Genomic DNA, 22464 nt, shown 5'->3' with positions numbered 1-22464 from the left:
TGCTTGGACTGCAAGGAATATCTCCAAATGTCACCTGTTGCTGCGCGTAATTTTCAATCAACAGCACTCTTCTTCAGCACCAGATCATTTCTAAAAAAAGAAAAAATGAGCAATTTTTTTTGTTTCATTCAGTTTTTTGAGATGCTATTAATTGCTCAAGCTTTTTTTGTGACTTTAAAGCATCTAAGACAGACATTTGTTTCATGATTTAATATGTCATATACGTTATAACGTCTAACATTGAATTGCTGGCGGTCAATTAGTGACCCGGGTTCAGAAAATCCCAAGGCATGGCATATTCCCAAGGCATGGTTCAATGACTAGAGCAGTTTTGTGCTTTGGCAAGGCGTGGCATGGTCACGGTCCCAAGGCATGGTTCAATGACTAGAGCAGTTTTGTGCTTTGTAGAATAAATTAACAGGTATACTTTGCCCTGTAATTGTTTTTACCAGTGGTGATGACAATTATCTGCGATCAAGTTGGCCACTGTCCGATATGCCGAGTAGGTTTATTATTTATTTTATTTTTATGTAAGAGATGGCTCTTTGGTGCCCATCAGTAACAAATAATACTATTAACAACTCACTGCATCACCAAGCCGCCTGAAGTCAACATAGCTGTACACCCTACTCCTCTAGCTAAATCTATTCAAGGCCTCCCTGTTTACATTTCTCAAGAAGTACGTATCTCCCTTAAATGTTTCCTCACGACATCCTCCCTCTCCATTCGAGGAAAACCTGCTTTTCGTTTGGCCCTAGACGGTTGCCGGATAAGGATGATCTTAGGCAATCTCTCATCCTTCAATTGCAGAACAAGTCCTAGCAGTTTTACGACAAATGAAAAGAAACAACCATTACAAACATTCAGAATCGCAGGTGATGTCTCCGAGTGACAACTGTATGCAATAGTTCTTTATTAGACACCTATCTTATGCATGAGTTAAATGAATCACAAGGACTATATCCTACTACCATCTAAGTTTCCATTTTAAAAAAATGCACTGGGTCGAATTTTTACTTGTTTGTATTTACGTTATTTTTGCGTTTTGACTTCAAAACAAGAAGCTTGCTCTTTTGGAACATCTTATCTTATTCTACATACGTGTAATTTTCTTCCATATTTCTAGAAAACTTCGGGAATCCAATTTTGAGCTGCAGAGAAAACTCGATGAAAAAGAAGAGGAGTTAGCTGAGCAGGCCAAAAATTCAGATCGGCTACTATCTCAAATACGCCAGGATTTGTCACATTGGCGACAAAAGTATGCAGCGCTATTGCAAGATCGACAAGAAGACAAAGTCGACTTGCAGACAATCAAAACGTATATTGCAACCCTGCCTACCCATGATGAACTTCTATCACAAAAGATGGAAATATCCTTTTTCGCTTTGTTTAATTTTTCTTAATTGCCGATTCCTCTCTATGGGGTTCTTGTAAAAATCCAGTTTTACTCAAATATGTCTCTTTGTGTTTTGAGTTAGATTGCTGCATAGATTATATTGATCCAATCCCGAGAACAACTTTTGAGGAATGGAAGTTTAGAATTGTTGTGATTTATGAAAAACGAGAGTACGCATTAAGGGGATTCAATACCATAAAGAATCAGCCTATCTCGTCCATTATAAATTGTTTTAGTTTGTGTGGCCAAACTATTTAGAATTGATTGGATGGTATTGTCGTAACTTGTAGAGCTTTGATAAATCAAAATAAACGGCATCTGAATAATCGGCAGATAATTAAAAGCCGGCATCTACTTTCCCTGAAATCTTAGAAAATACCTTGTAGTTTCTCTTCGAATTTTCTGTGGTGCAACTCACTGTGAATGAAAACTTTGCCGATAGAATTTCATTGTCTTCCCAATCAAATTGCATAGTCAAATCACAAATTCTCAATAGGTTTCAATGATAAGTAGTCCCCTGGGAGAATTTGCTAATGGATCCTTTACTTTGAGACAGTCAGCTGACGTTGAGGCTAACAAAATGATATTTAAAGCATCGATTCCTCTTTAAGTTATTTATCAGAGAAAATAATAAATAAAATTTTCACAGGGCGGTTAGACTGAGTAACTGATACAGTATTTTTTTTATAGTAATTTTTGACATATCCAACTCAAAACTGCGAGGAACTTACATTATGATTATTTTGCCAGCAGAGATAAACTAGAATGTTTTTGCACCTCCTGACATCAAAGTATTTGACTCAAGGTTTCGTATGTTTTCTATATTTTTGGACTTGGAAGATAAAATATAAGTCTGATAATCATAAACCAAATGATCTTAAGAGATTAAGAAATCTAAGAAGTTTTCAATGTTAAGAGTACTATTGTGATTGAGACACAATAAAATATATTTGACTGAATGTCTACCGAATTGAGCTCCTCAGCTTAATACGAGGTAGATGTGAAGGTATGAGGACTGCTTCAGCAAAACCCTGAATATATCAATTTTTGTCTGTACTGATTAGTCTTTATTCAGTTCAAACATTTAAGGCATGTTTCGCCGTCCTAATTGATGTCCCCACAGCCCCACATGGTGTTGTGCCAAACTTTCGTGGTAGCAATGTTAATCAGATAATTCGATATGATTCTTGCAATGACCAGGACAAGGGGTATTTTATATGTAAAAATATCCCATTTAAAACAAATATATTCTGGTACAAAGATGGATTTGTAACATATTGTTGAAAACAGCATCGTGCAAGGATCTTTGTCTATGTAATTGCAGGCATCCTAGGCCCTCCCCTTCTGACTTCAGAAATATATATACACTGCAGCCCTTTTGGCTCGCTATTGTTCAGGAATTATTTATAGGTTGTTCTTAAATAATCAGATGACTGTCCCAAATCAAAACACAGTAGGTCTGTATTTGAGAAATAATCTTCCATTTGTTTCAAAGCTGGTATTTAGAGACGTTTTGTCCTATACGACTGTCTTTAAATCAAAACATGGCATGGATATATTTCATACATAACGTTAAATTTTAGTCACGTGTTTAATTATTTATGTAATAAGTATTTAAGTGTTTTTAAAGGTACTAATTTCAAACAAGGCGATAACATTGGAATTTCGCCTTGTATTTGCCAACAGTCCCCTTCCCCCCTGAAAAGATCTCCCAGGAATGTAAACAATGCATTTGAAAACAAATTCTTCATATGTTAATTTTCGTAAAATAGAAAATAAATATTTTTTATTATTATTAAAGAGAGACCAAGATACTTCTCAAATGATTCAAACTTAAAGGGGAAAATGTTCGACGTAAACAATCTTGTTACAGTCAATTTAGTTTCAGTATCGTGTGATTGCACTAATTTCTATTAACTTTTTTTCCTTTTAATCCGCCCATTTAAATGTAGTATAATTTTTGTATTGTAATAAAGATTTCACTAATACTGTTTGGTAATAGCTGAAACAATTCCCAAATAAAAGTTGAGGATGGTACCCATCAGATTTAAGGCTAAAGTATCCTTTCCACTTTAATAAAAAAGAAATAAAGTAAAAAATAAAAATATAAATGAAGTGTCCTGGAGAAAATGTGCAACAGAAAAACCTGTTTGAAAATTAGTTTTATTCTTTTGAAAGACTCTCGTTTTCTTCGTTGTTCCTTCCTTTCAAATCCATTCCTTTGAAATGTATAAAAAAATATCTGGCTAAAATAAAATCGAATTTTATAAGTGAATCAAGTGTCTAATATAAAAAAGTCGTTAGTAATCACTTGGAACATTGGCGATTTTCATTCTGAAGGATATAGCGTCGCAAAGCTCCTTCAATAGTTGTAAATATATGTGATGACATTTTTATTGAGGAATCTATTTAGTTTTCAGCAAAACACAGAAGGCACTCTAACCTTTTGGGTGGTGGTAATACTATGCTAATTTATGGTAATTTCTGTTTGTTTTACGATTGACTTAATTGTTAGTTCTTAATCCTATTTGATTTAGGTTTCACAGTTATTGCTGTTCTTTTAAAGTTTGATGTCTTATATAAGCTAATTTCTGCTTGTCTTAAGTTTTAAAATTGTTCTTTATTTTCCTTAGGAATATCATGTTTTAGTTGAATAAAATATAAAACCATAAAACCCAAAAGTTTTCCGTAGGTATTTCCAAACATGAACGAAATTTAACATTATTTTTGCAATTCAAAATCTTGATTTTGCGCCCGAAATACACTAATAACTTTCTCCAACGACTTATTGTTTCCTATAGAAAATAAGCCAACAATTGCCGGTAATATTTTTACGTACTCGCGGAGACACGTGATTTAGTTAATAAAGTCGTTGCTTACTAACAATTTTAGTTAGGACGGTGGAAAAACTCCTCTTTCGTTCAAAATTCAAAGCTATTATTTAACATTTTGAAGACTCGCTGAAAAATGTTTTTTGGTAAAAAGTTGTTGATAATGGTTTTTGTTACGACGGTGGACACATATTTGTAATGTTTGCTCTGCTTTTGATCTATCCACTTTTATTGAGTCACTACTATTTTGACCTGATTCTGCTAGTACTCCACCAATACCCAACTTCTTGGACGCTAGACTGGGATAAGACTTGCTATGTTGCTTTGTTTTTAATCCTCGCAGATAAATCCTCTCCATTTATGTAATTTGGAATTGTTTTGGAGGTAAAGTGGACGGCCAAACTTTTCAAGCGGCATAAAAATGTAGAAAAGCTGTTAGGGGATATCTTGGAGTTTTGGCCCGCGTGGACGCGCCGGATCTTTATTACATTCAGCTGCCAGTTTCTTTAATTTTCCAATCTTCCATATTCAACCAAAAGCTAAAGCTAAATTAGAAATAGTTTATCTTGTGGAAAAAAGAGAGAAGTGATCCTTACTACACCATGCAGTTCATTAATATTCTTTTGCATGATATGTTGTAATAACATATCTAAAGTATATGTCCTTTGTAACTTATATGAGTGTAATATAGCCACTTGAGCACGGAGTGGTTTTTTATGCAGTTGTTCATTACAAAAAAGATTTTTTATTTTGCTTAGATCTGTGATTTTTTTATATTTGAAAGCAGAAACAGACTATCCAAGTTCAATTTGCAAAATTGTATCCGATTTTTTTTTGCAAAAAACTATAATTTTCCAAGCGCAGAAGGTTGATCAGACAAAGGTTCGATCTTTACCGTAAGGGAGATCAAAGCATTTGTCTAATGAACATTGGGCTGATCAGACAGCAGGTCTGACCGTTAGGGAGGATGATCAGAGCACTCCTCTTAGGGTTTAGGGTTCAAAATCTGAAACTCGAATCTTCAGGCAACTCGATCAATCAATCATTTATTAATACTAAAAAAAACAATTAGAAACTTAAAACGGTTACTTGGCCCAAGAAGCTTGGCTTGTTGTGGGTCATTTTGTACCATTTTGTATTTCTTGAGAGGTGGGAGTTCTTCGGACCCATCTAAACAATTTTCGATTATTAATTGCACTATAAGATGAGGTATTTTGATAAATATAAACGTGGCTCAAAACCTGAAACTCGAATCTTCAGGCAACTCGATCAATCAATCATTTATTAATACTAAAAAAAAACAATTAGAAACTTAAAACGGTTACTTGGCCCAAGAAGCTTGGCTTGTTGTGGGTCATTTTGTACCATTTTGTATTTCTTGAGAGGTGGGAGTTCTTCGGACCCATCTAAACAATTTTCGATTATTAATTGCACTATAAGATGAGGTATTTTGATAAATATAAACGTTTATCTTGATGATTTTGCAAAAAGAGTGCTGAAAAAACTTCTCATCTGCTTCTTTAGAAAGTTTGTTTTAGTAATTGTTGTGACGTTAAGGATTTTATTTACAAAGGGATTCTCAATATCTACTACTACTGCTACTAATAACTCACTGCAGCACCAAGCCGCCTGAGGCCAACACAGCTACGCACGCTCCTCCTCCAACCTAATCTATTTAAAGCCTCCCTCTTTACACCCTCCCAGGAAATTCCCATTTCCTTTAAATCTTTGTTTATGACATCCTCCCAACCCAGACAAGGACGACCTGCTTTTCGTGTAGCAGCCCCAGACGGTTGGCCAAAAAGGACAATCTTCGGTAATCTTTCATCCTTCATCCGTAGAACGTGGCCTAGCCATCTCAACCTTTCTGTTCTGGCAAAATAACATGTTTTCTTTGTTTGGTTTTTTCTTGAATTGCTATAACAGCTGATTGTTTTTTATTTCATTTTATATCTGGCAAATCTTACTTTATCGTTTCCTTAGCCTTTGCGTAAGTAGGAAGATGTCACGTAGAAATAAAAGACCTCTCAGGAAAGGTTGAGGACCTTAAAATCAAACTAAACTGTTTAAGTCGCGAAAACGAAGCATTGAACAAAGAGAAAACGAATTTAGAGTCCATGAGAACAGATGATGGCTTCAAAATTGAAGAATTGATTACAAAATTGAAGGAAGAAAGAGAGTCACGGACCCCAGTTACGGATCTCGAAAAAGAGTATAAAAAAATGAAAGACGAATTGGATCTTATTAGAAAGGTATATTTGAATTAGATCAAAATCCATCTTACATTAAGACGCTGGTAAAGGGTATAGTACTAGCTAATTTTTGTGTATTGCCTTATTTTATAGTTTCTTAAAAGCTAATTGTCGGTAGCAAGTACTTCTTGGACTTTAGGTTAATAGAGGTGGATTAAAAAAAAAAATGAATTTTGTTCCTTGTAACAATTAATTTAACGACTTCTTACAAAAAACTGCTCAACTTAATTAAATCAAACTTAAAGCAAACAGAAATTACCAAAAGTAAAGTAGGGCTATGACCCTTTCAAACCTTCTAGAAATTAGTTTTCTGCCAACGATTTGAATATTTCGAACTGTGTGTTTTTTAACTGCCTCTGCATCAACAAAAGGAAGTAAGAAACTATTAAACATTTACAAATTAAAGCTACCACAAATATGATTGAGGCTATCGTCTCCTGCAAACTCTGTAAAAGTCTAGTGTCTTTGCGTTGTACTGAAAGCGATTCGTATTTCATAAATAGTGTTTTATTTGTTAAACATTCACAAAATCAAAGGAAAAAATAACAATGTAAATCCAGGGCACAGAAAAGAAAACAAATTCTTAAAATAATAATATTCCTGACTTTCATTTTATTTTACTATTTTAAAAGGATATTTTGTCATATATACTATTTTATAAGGACGTGTTTTGTCACAGAAAAGAAATCGAAATCTTAAAATAATGATGTTCATGACTCAATTTATTTTGCTATTTTGAAAGGATAATTTGTCTTGTTGGCAAATTTGCTTTTCAATTTGATTTTACTTAATTCAGAAGTATAAGAAATTCAGGCCCAAACGAAATTTTGAAACGAACTTTCCTATTTTTGAAGGAATCTGTTTAGTTTGTTTAAGCAATATTTTAAATCGACCAATCGAAAAATGATTCGCTACTTCATCTGCTCTGGATTCCAATGAAACTTATTGCAAAAGGAGAAAGTATCGGTGAAATATCCTGTATATCAGACTAAAGAACACGATGTCACGTAAAAGGAAGGATTCCTGGAAGTTAGAAAAATTTTTGATTTGTCAATATTATAATGACGAACTGAAAACAGTTTCAAATAAATCCTGTCTTCACTGAAGTGCTTCACTGAAGTGTTATCACAAAGCAATAGTACTGTCGCATTCCGGCGACTTTTGGTCATAGAACCAATCCTAAAACAGCAATCGGGAACAGAACTGGGTACGTCATTGATTTGCAACAGGAAAAGAATTAGACCTAGAACAGATCCCTTTGGAGCTCCACAAACCATAGTACCCAGTCTGGATTGAATGGAATTTGTCCACAAACTAGTCTGGGTAGCTAAGGAAGCTGTTTTCAATGCCAAGGGTGCTTGCCACGGATCCCGTACGCACCATATTTTTTCCAAGAGTAGTCCACGATCAACTGTGTTGAACCCATTCGTCTAATCTAGAAACACAGTACCAACGGTAAAACCATTATCTAAAGCTACTTTGATTACAGCAGTTTGAAGAATATACGCAACTTCCGTCCTTCTTTTCGTTCGAAAACCAAACTAATTACTATTTAATAAACTAAGCTCTAATCAATGATGTTAGAACCCCAGGCGCAGATGGAAGAATGATTTAGTGGAATTTACTTTCATGTTTAGATTCTTAGCTTCATCCAAAACATGGACTAGCATTTCGAGGGAGTCAGTTTTAATATCTCTGACATGGTTCAAGGATTGACAAGTCATCCGTATATTTCCATCGATCTTACAAATTTCATTGATCATGACTAGAAATAAGAGTGGTCGCAATAAGGCTCCCTGGGGAATTCCACAGCAAGAAGGGAGGGGGCTAGAGAAAATATTTTGTATTTTACAACTTGTAATCCATTTGAAGGTTGAAATTTACCCAATAATAAACGAATTAGGATATTTTGGCCAACCAAGTCAAACGCTTTTTGGATGTCGACTAAGACAATGTTTAGCCAAACATTCGGTTTATCAAGGTTACTTAGGATGGTATGTACTAAGTGCACAAAGTAATGGGCGGTGGAGGTTTTACTTAAAGTACCAAACTGTCGGACGTCAATGCGTCGACTAATTTTAAGTCCATGCAGTGGGCTTAAAATTTTTGAATTATCATTTTGGCGGATGTGATGAAAGACTTTAGAGCCATGGCTAATTAGAGTAAAGCCAAGGCAGATAGTCCCTGTGAGAGGCAAAGCTGGCATAACTTTTTCAGAGTTGTATGAAGATGATTAATTTTACATCTTGATGATGGTATGTCATCCATTCTAGGGCAAAACTAAGGCTGATATGCCTAGAGTAAGGGTAATTCAAATAGTCTTTCAGTTTTGTGAGCCTTTTGAAGGCAATTACGGAACAAAAAATGATTCACAGATGCATGACCAACCATATCCACAGGACTTGCAGGCATGTAAATAAATTGATGAGCTTTCCCCACTGAGAAAGCCCATTGGAATCGTAATAGACGTGACCGAGATTTTGAGTTGACTCATGGCGGACAATTTCCAATGGAATTGTAGGCAAAACGGGGAACTGAGAAATTTTCAAATACTTTGAGTTTTTCCCATTGGGAAAGCCACCTAGTGCTGCGTGGTCCGTTACGTGAAATATGATACTGCTCCTTGTTTTCATCCATGGATTTTGCAGCTTAGAATTTGAGTAAATTGTCTCTTATATTCATTTTTGGGGAAAATGTTTTGTTACCCATAGCATCTTCCTATTATGTTTCCAACTTATAATACTCTCAACGATATTCATTTCCTTAACCAATAACTTATCATATAAAGGGGCAAATTTAATACTTGCGTCATTGCCCTCACCGAGCACAGATATCTAATCAATTTAATCCATGCTGTTTTTTTTTGTTTTTTTGGTTGTTTTTTTTTTCTTTTTTTTAATCTTTAGTGTAGGAATACCGAAACAGCAAAAAATTTTCAAATTCCAAAATTGTCGAAAGAAACTATCTAGAAGCTCTGAAGACGTCATAGAAACTCTAGCCGGGATATTAATGGTTGGAGAAAGACCATAAGACAAACAGATATTCAATAATTTAGAAATCGTCGAAGCCTGAATATCCAGAATGTTGATGTTGAAGACACGTAGTACGAAACATTGGTTACTACAAAATCGAATTTCTGCTTGCTTTAAAAAGTCTAAAAAGACATGAATTGGACCGGAAGTAAGCCTATACACTATTACCAAATATGTACAAACGCTATTCTATTGGATTTTAAGAACCAGTGTTTCCCATACCATATCCTTATGCTAATTTAGGTCATCTTTAACCCTCACATGCAGATCGTCTCGCACGTTGGCTGCAAGGCCCCCTACTGACGTGTATTGATTTGGTGACAATAAAGTATACCCAGATATATTTGAAAGAGCAGGGTTATTATCGCTCAACCAAGTCTGGCTCAAACCAAAGAGCTGGAAGAGATAGACTACCTAATTTCTGCTAAATCAAACATCGTATTAAGGTTCTGACAGTTCAGACGAAAAAATTCGAAATCCATCGAACCAATATCCCAACACCAAAATCATAGCTAAATACAAGTAAAAAGGGTTATCGTTCCTTGATAACTAAGATGCCTACGTTGCTGGACAATAGTGAAAAGTAGACCGGATAACGTACCCTTCGTTGAAATTCTTGAGCCAACGCATATATCTCAAAGCAGCTTTTAGAGAAATGCACAAAGCAATCGTTGCAAAAGAAATGTAGATGCATAGTTTTCGCTGTTGACATTTGGAGTTGTAAGTGGGTGGATTTGTTCTTTTCTTTCCATAGTGACTGGACTTTCTCAAAGGACCTATATCGTTTCGAAAACTGCTTCCATGATTTGTCTCTTTTCCGAGTCGCATCTTCATCAGGCGTCCAATTTACAATGTAATTATGTCAAGTAGGTAACCAACCTTCTTACATGCTGGATAATAGCCATCAAAGGGTATCTCTACACGCACAATCAGAAGACGCTTCTATTCGCTGAGTGCTTAAATAATATTTATATAAATTGTACATGCTCTGTGAGAAGTTTCGTTAAAGCTATTGCTAAAGTCAGCTGAGTAAGCGCATGTTTAGCGCTGGCTTATATTGTTTAAGTAGCTTATTCGTTGGATTTTTAAACCTAGCTTCAAACTTGTAATATTTTAACTTTGTGTAAATTTATAGGTTGCTGCTCACAGAGAAAAAAGATTTAAAGCTTACAGAGAAGAAACGGAAAATAAACTAGCTGATCTTCAAGGCAGAAGAAATGAACTAGAGGAAAAGCTATCAAGCAATGAGAATATGGTTTCACTGAAAACTAAGGAAATGAAACTCCTTCAAGATTCGATTAAGAAGGTGAAATAATTTAAACAAATAATTTGGGGGAAAGAAAGGACCTTGACTTCAAGTGAATAGGCTATTATGGAAAAATTATCAATAATATTGTTTAAAAAATTGACAAGTGATCAATCCGTTTAATTTTCCAATGGAATAATATGAGTAAAATAGACTTTTAGTTCAAAGTTGGTTCTGCTGGTTGAAAAATCAAATTGGTGGTGGGGTGCTTCATATTTTTTTTCTTTCTTAGAATATTTATTTATTTATTGTGGGGTTTTGTTGAAATGGTGTTCCAGAGAAAAAGTATAATATATGATATTCTTTTGTATTATCGTTTAGTTTCATGGTATTAGTAGTGTCGATGGCCAAGTGTTCTTTTTGTTTTGAGGATTTTGTTTTCTCTGCCTCCCCCACGGACAAGCTATGCTTTTAGGGGAAATATTTATAATATTTTTCTTTATATGTTTTGTCAACAATATTAGCCGAAACAAGTGCAACAAAGGAATTTATTCATGTTTTTTTTATGTTCCTTTTGTTGTTTTCTGAAAAGTTTAGTGTAATACTACGTAACGCAGACTTTGGTCTCAAAATTGAAGTTGTTCGTTATGACTATATGGAGTAAGCATCTGATTGCAGGCTCTTACTCATTGGGGTTTTTCTCGGTTTATTTTTTCTTGCCGTGCTAGTGTCCAGTAACATCATGTTACTTTCTTATTCTGTTTATAATCATGAAAAAAGAAATTAACAGGTGCTAGATTAACCTTTCTCACGATATATACTAGGTGATTTGAAAATTATTCTAGTTTCTTCTTTTTTTTTTGAAAATACGAGAAAGGACTTGGCATGAAAAATTAACTATTTTCATAGATACAGTTGATACATGTTTGAAAATAGCATAAAAATATGAAAAAAAATTTCGTGTTTTAATGTTATTTTCTAGTATGTATCAACTGTTTAATCTAAGTTTTCTTTCTCCTGTTGTTTCCGTTGATAAATAATATAAAGTTGAAATATTCAATAAAAAGTTGAAATATTTACTAAGTTGAAATATTTACTGAGATTTGATTTGATTTTGATTATAAATAAAGAGGCAGTGTTGTCTAAGAAACTTCATAATAAGAGTTTTAGCCGTAAAATAATAAATTGTTTTTTAAGGACCAATTTAACGAGCTTAATAGTAAAATACACCCAAGTGCATTCTTTGTAATTAAACACATTGGTAAACTCAAAGAGATTACATGCAATTTATATTTTATCTGCTTATGGTTAGCGAGATAGAATCAAACTGGGGGCTATAGCTCCTGGGTTTGTTCCTGGTGGACGAACTCCTGGGGGCTAGCTAAGCCAATAGGTAATGGAATTCATTTTCTAGTTGCAAGAAGAAAATAATAAACTTCAAAATGGAGTTTTCAGCTTACAAAGGCAGTTGAATCAGTATCAGAATCAAGCTGAAACCCGGCAAGAAGAATTGGAGCTTTCAAACCTCGTTGCCTTAAAGGCTCAATGCTCTGCCGATGAGCTCTCTACTATCGTTGATGTTGTCAAATGTTTACTACAAGGCGAAGAGGCAAGTCTGGAGAAGCTATTGCTGCCACTTGGTAGGTTTTCCTCGCTCTCATTAAGTTAGGCAGAAAAAATCCAGGATATAAGTGTTATCTTCTCTTTGGATATCTCTCTGCTTGTATATAAGAATATCTTCTGTTGTTTTAACGTAGCGGTCGTGTTATTGACCGTCTAATAAAAAAGAACAATCGTCCCAATGAAAAATACTTTTTCCAGGAAATTTGAATCTGGGAAAAAATTCCGTTACACTGAAAAGGATTATCCTTTTGTATGCTGATGCTTAAATGAATTACTTTTATCGGTGCTGAAATTATCTACTAGAAATATGTTTTATCACGAAAACTGTAAACTCAGAAAAAAAAGTGCGGGCATTTCTTTTCAGACATTTTCGTATCGAATCTAGCCAATAAAAAACATCGCAAATGCAGAGAGCTTAAAATTGAAATTGCTCATTTTCAGAAGGGGAATTCTAGTTCCATTAACCCCTTAATTAATAACCGTGGGATTTTGTCAACTCTTGCCACTCTCTAAGATCGTGAGGTTGGAACTTTGGTCTTTGCAAATGGCCCTTGTTTCAGTGTGTGTTGTCCTACTTCTTCCAGGAAAGTAGAATTTCTGTGAAGGTTTGGTTAAATTTTAATTTATCTTTCAAATCTTTGTAGCTCACTTATGGTCCTTGGTGATTTTTATTTAGATTTAATAAATGGCAGCCCTTCAAATCATAAAGCAATGGAAAATTATAGTTTCTAGTTCTTATAATGTTTCAGAACACATTGTTCTGCCGATGGGCTCTCTACTGTCGTTGATGTTATCAAAATTCTACGACAAGGCAAAGAGTGTCTGGAGAAGTTATTGCTTCTATGGGGTTTCGCTTGCTCTAATGAACTTAAACGAAAAATAATCGAGGATATTTATGTGCTATAAAATGACATTGTAGTTTACCTTCTTCAAATGTCCGTGTTTCTTCCCTGATGGCATTACCCTTGGCACTTCTGGGAAAGATGAATAAGGGCTTAGGTCAAAATAAAGCAAATTTGTTTGAGAGAGCACTTCTGTAGTTTGATGCAAATCAGCTTATGCTAAGTTTTCCTGTGTCGCGTTTTTCGTTTTGCTTTTGCATTTCTCATTTTTTTTTCATCTTTTATCCGAAATCTGTCTTTCAAGTGAAACTATTAGTAAAATCTAAGGGTCGGTATGCCCGATTTTCGGGCATTCTTCTTGATGAAAACCTCTCTTTCAAACGTAATATTGATTTGATTAAAATGAAGACATGCAGACGTTTTTGTATTTCAAGGAAGCTTATGCAGACTTTTTCTTGATCAATTTTGAAAGTCATTTTTTGACGAGTCATGTCATATGGAATAAAAGCCCTGATTCAGTTCAAAGGCGTCATTCGTTGAGCTCAATACACAGAATTTTTTTTTAAATGTTTTTGGCTTTTTGGTCTTTATTTTAGGATTGATTGGATTCTTTTTTTTTTCCTTTTTTTGTTGCTGAGTGAGGTTATAATCTTTTAAATCCTTTTTTTTCCTTATTTAGCGCTTAAATGACTCATTTGTGTTCCCCCTCCTTTACAGGGCTAGGAGTCTTTATGGGGATTAGTACCGTATATTCATTGTACATTTGATTAATTTTAGATAAATTTTATCTTATATGTAGGATAGATACTCAGAAAGTAGAGCATGTTTTAAAATTAAAAATGGATAAGGTATAAGAAAAAAATATTAGCCTATATCCAGTTGAATGGCTTTTTTTGAATACTGCTTTTTCACCTAGTTGTCACTCTAATTTTGGCACTAATCATAGCGATATGAGCTTGGCAATTCCTTCCTCGTAAAAGTTGGCCTCTCGGGTCTTGATTTTTTTGGGTTTCTGTTGAGACTTCTGGTACCCATCTTGTAGAAAAGTTCTAGTAACCGAGCTTATCGAAATGTGTGGAAAACTGAGCATGAGTACCGTTTCCGTGAATCTTCGGTTTTTCTCGGGCTTTTTCATCAACTTTCTGAACAAATTTGACAGTCACTATTCTGCGTTTTATGCTTCGTTCTTTTCCATGAACAGCTTTAGGCTGTTTTTAAATCGAAAGCATAATATGACGCACGCCACCCTCAGTGATTGTGTTGTACCCATAAACTTCATAAAACTCCCGATAGATTTCTATCAGCTTATAGCTTTTTGCGGACCAAAACCTTACTACCACACGTATCTCACAGTTCGCGGCGTTTTCAAATAAGGCAGACATTTCAAACTGTCACTTATACTCGATGGGTTACAACACCAACCTGTCGCTAGCACGACTAGATGCCACCTAAGCGGCGTAACTGCAAGATACTAAGATGACCGCACTAGACCCGCTCCTCGCGGGTACAGATCGAAATGTAGTCTACTTTTTGTATAACCCTTGTATTACCAATTTTATTCTGTTTTGACATAGCAGTCATATTGTTGACTGCTTAGTAAAAAAAAAGAACAATGACTGAATGCCTGGGATGGTCCTTGTGACAAGAAATCCTGGGATCGTGTTATAAACAGTGTAAAGTGTTCATCTCCAATTAATTCGTCTCTTCGGCTATGTGACTTCGTTTCTCATTATAAAAATATTTTGCTTTCATTTAATATTAATCTCCAAAACCATTTTACAAAGCTTGTCAACTCAATCCTCCCAATTCGTATCAACCAATCTCAAGTGTTGTCGGTTGAATCTGGTGTTATACTCCGAGCTCTTAAGCAAGTGAATAAGTCTGAGTCCCTCGATAGTGATGGTCTTTGCTTCAAGTTTTTTGCTTATGATTGTCCTGAACTGCTGAAGCATTTGCAGTTATTGTTTCAGATGTGTTTAGCACAGTCCGTTGTGCCAGATAGTTTTTTGTCCGGTTGTATATCTCCCATAGTTAAGAGGGGTAAGGACCCCAGTGCTTGCTCTAATTACCGTCCTATCACTTTGTCTTGTATTGTTAGTAAGCTATTTGAATATGTACTGCTACCGGCCATTAATTCCAAGTGCAATTTTACACCCTTCCAGCTCGGTTTTAGAAAAGGTATGGGCTGCGTTCAAGCTCACCATATTGTGGGTCGGCTAATGAAACAAGCTGTTGCTCAAAAAAGTCCCCTGTATTGTTTGACTGTTGACATATCTAGTGCTTTTGACAATGTAATTCATTCAAATGCTTTGTTTTCTCTAGAAGCCTCAGGTGTTAATCTTTCTATTGTTTCCGTGCTTAAGTATTGGTATACTAATTCTTCAGTTAGGGTGAAGTGGAATGGTACTGTAGGGGAGTATATTCCTGTTAAAAAAGGCGTTAGGCAAGGTGCCGTGTTATCCCCGAGCATTATTAAATGTGTTTTAGTTTCGTGTCTCCAACGTCTTCAACCGTCAATTTTTTACAATGATAATTTAGGCATTAGTCACGTTGCATATGCTGAAGATGTTCTGCTTCTTAGCCGGACAAAACATAGTCTAATTACCAACTTTTACCGGCTTTCAGCCGCACTATCCACAGTAGGCCTTTCAGTTAATGCCTCCAAATGTGAGTTTTTGTGTTTTGGGAGTCCTCCATCAGCATCACCTCTTTGCTTGGGTTCTTCAACTATACCATGTTCAGCAAGCATTAAATGGTTGGGTCTCTCTTTTTCCACGTCACTTTCGTCTACTTGCTCCGCAATTACTTCCAGCGTGCTGAAAAGTATGCGGGCTGGATACGCGAAAATTTCACCAAATCGTGGTCGATATAACCAAAAAGGACTATGCCGTCTTTATTCTAGTTTTTGCGCCCCTGCTGTTTTTTTTATCTTTCTGGTTTTGCTTTCCTCCTTCGCAAGAAGGATACAAAGAAAATACGCTCAGGATATCTTAAGTATTGCAAGTATTTGCTGTGTCTGCCTCGGTGGTATCGGAATCATACAGTCGTTTCTAAATTTGACATCGTTGATGCGCCCTCGCGACTAAAACATTTATCTAAAGATATATGTCTTAAAACTCGGCAAATGATTGGTGTTTTTGACCCTCTTTGGCCATTTTTTGAATTGAGGTAATTTACTTATGTTGTATGTTGTTATGCTGCTATGTTATTTATGTTGTTATGTTTTTTGTCTTGTTTTTCTTTTTTTGTGTGTTTACTCCAAAGTTTAATGTACTTTGTGGATTATAAATAAATTATTATTATTATTATTGTTATTGCGTTAAAGAGGCTATACATAAGGATTGATATTGCAAAGAAGAACAAATGTTTACCTTTAAGTATGCATAGTTCAAAAGTAAGTCTAGGTGAGGTTGCTGGGAATGAAGTACTAGGAAAAAGTGACCTTAAAGAGCTATGAAAATATATCTTCATACATTAAATGATCAACGAGATAATCATTATCCTTATAAGAAGCAGTACGTTTAAATAAATTTAGTCTAACCAAAAATACATTTTTTTTTTATTCTTTCATGATATCAATCAGTGACAAAACCCTCTGCCAAATGAAAAAATTTACATATGATAAGAATGACACAAGTGAATAATATATGGTATTTTTTCAATAATATAAGTTTATCCAGATTATATGGTAATTTTTATATGATACTCATTTCAGGCGCTTGTAGTTTGGTTTTCCAAAACGCATGGTTCCCTTCAGACTACAGCTTTCAGTCTATCATCTTCCTTCAAACCTCACCATTTTTTGTGATTCTTCTCATAATGATCCAAAATTGCTATACATTTAAACTTTTTGCTATTTTGACAAATTTGACGTGTGAATATCAATTTATTTAAAATTACAACAAAATGTTGGTAATAGCTATTAGGACAAGAGGAAACAGATATTTAAAAATTCTTTTAGGAATGGTGGATCGTGTTACAAAAATGGGATTTAACTAAACAAAAATTTATTGATTTTATAATAGTTCATCACCTAAATTCATAAAAATGGCATAGAGCTAAAAGTACATAAAGCTGTAATAGAATTTTCAGTAACTGTTTTGCTAGGACTGCTTCTGATGCCACCTGGGATCTTCGCTGCTCTCTATTTCATTCCCATAAAAAAAAATACTTGCTTCAATCAGAGGATGTCTATTCTGTAGAGCTCCTGTCATTTCAAAGGATTCAAGGACACCAATACAAATGAAGAAAGGATGGGGGGGGGGGCTTTTCTAAGCTTAGCTAGACCTCCTGTCACTGTGCTGAGACGCCTTACTTGGGAATTTCAAATACCGTTTTTCCATATCTTAACTTATATTTCTCCTCGGGAATCTTTCCTAATAGAAGGAAGATTCCATGAATTTTTTGTTTGATAAGGAACGAGACAAAACTAATGTAATTACCGACAGAGTTCGGTTCTGCCCCGGTTGTCATGAAATTTAAGGGGAAATATCATAAAAAATAATTGTAACTTATTTTGAAAAACATTATCTTTTACTAAAAAGTCAGAATTTAAATCATGCCTCTCTTCTGAGCAAGCAATTGCAGCCCTTTTACTTAAAATCAGTGATTTACAAGGTATTGGTAATTATACAAGGCATTTACACCCCACATCATTCTATTATGTTTGAATTATGTTGAAGGTTCACAAACTTCTTGCAGGCGACAATTCTGCTATCATTGGATAGCTGAGAGTCAGCTTTCTCTATATACCAGCTTACATTTTGAAACCCCTTTTGCTTCTTTTGTAGCTTGAAAAACATGTGGAAAATCTTTGAAAAAGGGAAGAGTTTCCTATTTCTCAAGTAGATTTAGATCCTCCTCTAAGAAAACGCCTTATTGTATCATAATTCTGGCTTGGTGATTGGTGAATGGATAGACCTAAAGCTAGTGAATCCATTTATATAACTATCTTGTCCCCTTGGTGTAAACTGCAGCTGAGAGCTTGTCAAAATTGTATATCTCAGAGGGAACGCAAGCCTTAACCCTCGAAATTGGGGTCAGCATTGGGACCACAGAATTTTAGTTGATGTTCAACACCGTTAATCAGAAGTTAGTTCTGTAGATCATAATAGGATCCGCCAGGGCCCATGTTAGAGCAACTACTATTCCTTCTGTATATTGATGATCTCTCAAATTCACTTTTTCATAACATTAGTTCATTCTAATTCTATCAGATTCCATGTAACTATTTTAACGCTATCTAAGATATAGATTCCTGATAAGTTTACGCTATATAGATGACACCAATACGGGAATTAAAGTGGAAGCGACCCAGAAAATCTCTACTTTAATATATTTTTTTTTTTTTAATATTATGAAGTAAAAAAAAATTTTATTGTTGTAAATTTTTATTGTAAAAAAAATTATGGTAGTGTCTCCATTAGAAGCGGTCATGCACTAGAACTTTACCAGTAAAACGACAGCCCTGTACTATAAAATAGTTTATTGCGATTGAGGTAAATTTCCTTGCTCAAAGAAATGAAATTTCAAAGTAAAGTCCATGATCTCCATGAAAATACTCTGCGTGATGTTCATTAGCAGTTGACATCGAAAATAATAATGTTAGTAGCTTCATTGCCCTAAAAACCCTAGGGTCATTGCAATAAATGACATAACGAAACTGACATAAACACTACATAAACATAAACACTGAATGAACGAAAGCATTCACCAGTTACAAAAATCGGTTTCGAGAAATTGTCATAATATTTCCTCACACACAAAACACTTATCCCTCGCTATACTTGCTATCCATCTTTCATCAAGCTTACAGTTCTCATATTCATCCTTTTGCAACTCACGCAATTCTTCACACTCACTCATCACGTAACCCACCGTTTCATTCATATCTCCGCATATGGGGAAAAGTAAGCATAATCCTGCCCTTGTCTCCTGCTTAAATATTTTCTTTTTGCCCCAATTGGTAAACTATTTGCCCTTAATTTAGTAATGTTTTTTAGTTCATACTTAAATTAATCTTAAAAAATAGCCCTTCTTCCCATGCCTCCTTTACAACCACGTAGAGTTGTAGGGGACACAGAGGTTTCTTTCATTGTGCCATACCTGTATCTCTTGATCACCTAAAATGTTCCCTACCATCTATTCTGGTAAACCCTATTTGATCCTAGAAACCCCAAAATCTTGTTAGTCTTGGTGCTCTGTAAGGTACTGATAACTGATAACTACCAGGCTAACATTACTCTCCTCTTGTGTAAATTTACAAAAAAGACACATTAAATTCGTGAAAACAGTTAATGTTTTTGAAGACATGGAAATTGAGGCTTTATTAAAAAAAATCAGGCTTTTTCACAAAAAAAGAACAAATGTGGAATATAATTTACAATTTAAAACAAATGATTCACAGTTGATTTTCTTGAATTAGCGTCCGTTTACCTGGGTTTAGTTGAGAAGATACCTGTTTTATACCCTCTAGAATTTTTATATAATATTGGCATCAATGAACTGAACCATAGCTGACCAGCAGCGCTGAAACTGCTTGATAATGTTGTAATTACTTCTTTCTTTCAGAAGCTGCGTATTTACGTCAGGATCCTATTGATTGTTTGAAAGCCTTGCTGGTTAGTGGTCAGTGTCTTAGCGAAATAAGTAAAAGTTTGAGCTATCTCCGGACAGTGGTTAGTGAACAGTATGGGAAGAAAGTCGGAAAACAAGCTTCTAATGTAACATGCATTCAACAGTGAGTTTCAAACAGGCATGTACACAGGAATTTATATGGGGGAAGAGGGCACAACTCCAAAAAAACAATGGGTTGGCAAATTATCTGGTGTACATAGGAAGAAACATAGAGTCTTAACGAAATAAGTAAAAGTTTGAGCTATCTCCGGACAGTGGTTAGTGAACAGTATGGGAAGAAAGTCGGAAAACAAGCTTCTAATGTAACATGCATTCAACAGTGAGTTTCAAACAGGCATGCACACAGGAATTTATATGGGGGAAGAGGGCACAACTCGAAAAAAAACAATGGGTTGGCAAATTATCTGGTGTACATAGGAAGAAAACATAGAGATTTGAAAAGGGAGTAAGCACCCGAATCGACGAGAAACAAGTTTTTACTGAAAATAAAAGTTAAACAAAGTCCTAAACTGCTTTAAATTTTTCTTGTGTTTTGAAAATTGCGAAAATTTATTGCTTTTTTTTGCTTTTTTGGTTCTATGAAGGAGGGAGCGACTGACCCCCTTCGTGCATTATATCATAAGTTTTCGTTTGTTTTGCTTTGATTTTACTATTGTTTGCTTTTTCTGCATTTTTTAAAAACTCTAGTGGCAATGAAATAGAGTCGTTGAGGCATTAGGTTCTTCATGTCTTCATGTTCTTCATGTCTTAGGGTCTAATTAAAGCTTTTTTGATAGCGTAGAAATGATCTCTTGAAATCTAAATATGAAAATTACCTTTTCGGCTCCGTACCATTGATAAATATACTTCCTGCGAAATTAGGTGGGGGGGGGATCCCTGATATTCGAGTCTAGAAGGGGCTTGATTTGACTTTTTCTTCTGTTTACTATTAATGAAGTTTACTTTCTTAAAAAGAGAGTAGATGAAACGTGTCCCTGGGACCCAATCTTTAGTCTCGATACAATCGATATGGACAAATCTCAAGGATCTCATTTTCAATATCTTGTTTCACCTGAAGTATTAACTGAAACTATTGTTAACTCCCAGATGAAATGTTACTAACTTGCTGTTTCTTTTTGTGAAATTTGTTGGGGTTATCTGTTTGGGTGTGTTTCGAGAATCGATGCATGCACTGGTGAATTCTTTTTTCTCATTTTTGTGCTGAAGTGTATTTATTTGTTCAATATACGAAGGAATTATTATTGCTTGCTACCATATTATAGCACTATAGGATATATTGGCCTTGTCATGGGCCATTTGACTGATTGATGTTTCGTTTTCTTTTGTGTTGTCAAACCATTTAGAATCGATTTGACGGTGTTGCTATACCTCTAGAGGTTGGATGTGAGATCTGAATAAACGACAAAAAAATAAAAGTGGATATCTAATTTCCTGAAAATATTAGAAAAGCCATTTAACTTCTCCCGTTTAGTGCCAGATATAGATGTATTCAAATTTAATGAAACGTAAGTCATTAAAAATGTGGATTTTATTTTTGGTTAAGCGGAGCAGAATTTTCTTTTTAAAGTTCAGGAAAGGACAGTCCCTACAAATATTCTAACATACCTGGTCGGAAAATTTTAAAGTTCAGCTCAAAGGAAGTTATGATTTGAGTGATTTAACAGCTCTGGGAGTTCCCCCTTGTGCTACATGCCTTGATTAAAAGCCTTGCCGACACGTGGGGCGTATTATATGTTTTGCATGTACATTGAATAGATCACTTTCATTAACAATAAGAATGAGAGAACGCGTTTTCTGTATTTTAAACTAATCTCTATCAATTTTTCCCAAAATTATTTTTGGAGTTCCCTGTCGTGCCGGAAAAATTCGCTTTGTCATTGATACGGTCTTCTGACGCTGAGACTTGCAAAATGATTTTGAGGATATTAAATCCCCCTTAACTTGAAGAGTTTTCCACCATTTGATGGATCTTAATATTGTTATATACAAAATAATCAAGATATTAAAGTCTCGCTTTTTTCTAAAAAGACCTATAGGCATTTCATAATAACACGCTTTTTTGATATTTCATATTATTCTCATAATAACACACTCGTTTGATATTAGATATTATTGTCAAATATTTTTTAACCTATTCAGTTTTCACTCTTTTGTTGCATTGAAAACGGTTAAGAAAACAAAATAAAAAAAAAACATACATAATGCTGGCAATTTAGTCATTTAAATTTCTTGCAAAATTGATTAAGTCCATTTTCTATATTTCTTAGATTTTAAAATCAGGCACATGACTTTCACTTTTTATTCTCGTTTGTGTTTTCCCTCAATCATTAGTATAGAAAAGAAATGACCGAAAATTTTGGGTATCCAATACTAAACAATTTCTTACCAAATACTTTGCGCATATATGCACACTAGGTATAATCCTTTGTTTGGGAGGTTGGATCAGTGAATTTTCTCAAGGGAGAAGCACAAACAGCTTTTTTCAGGTACACTGTTTGACGAGCTATTTTCTGAACTGTACTTGACGAGATTTCTCATACCGAAGAGCATAGTTAAGATCCAAATCAGTAATAAATCTTCCTTTATATTTTCTCTTCTGTTTGTTT

The 22464-nt window shown here is 34.8% G+C and overlaps 1 protein-coding gene across 1 annotated transcript in view; it reads left to right on the top strand.

Moving 5' to 3' along the window:
- The window catches only part of LOC136034663 (synaptonemal complex protein 1-like), a 48199-nt gene extending 27100 nt beyond the window's left edge, over positions 1-21099 (top strand). The window contains exons 3-7 of the mRNA XM_065715978.1: positions 1127-1370; positions 6222-6479; positions 10647-10817; positions 12172-12397; positions 19793-21099. Of these exons, the coding sequence (XP_065572050.1) occupies positions 1127-1370; positions 6222-6479; positions 10647-10817; positions 12172-12397; positions 19793-19965 (1072 nt within the window). The 3' untranslated portion in view covers positions 19966-21099. The remainder of the gene's footprint in view (positions 1-1126; positions 1371-6221; positions 6480-10646; positions 10818-12171; positions 12398-19792) is intronic.
- Positions 21100-22464: the final 1365 nt, after the last annotated feature.

This window comes from Artemia franciscana, chromosome 13 (genome assembly GCF_032884065.1).
Source record: "Artemia franciscana chromosome 13, ASM3288406v1, whole genome shotgun sequence".
NCBI classification, from domain to species: domain Eukaryota; kingdom Metazoa; phylum Arthropoda; class Branchiopoda; order Anostraca; family Artemiidae; genus Artemia; species Artemia franciscana.
The sequence above is the reverse complement of the archived record's forward strand: the minus strand, read 5'-3'. Positions and strand labels throughout refer to the sequence as shown.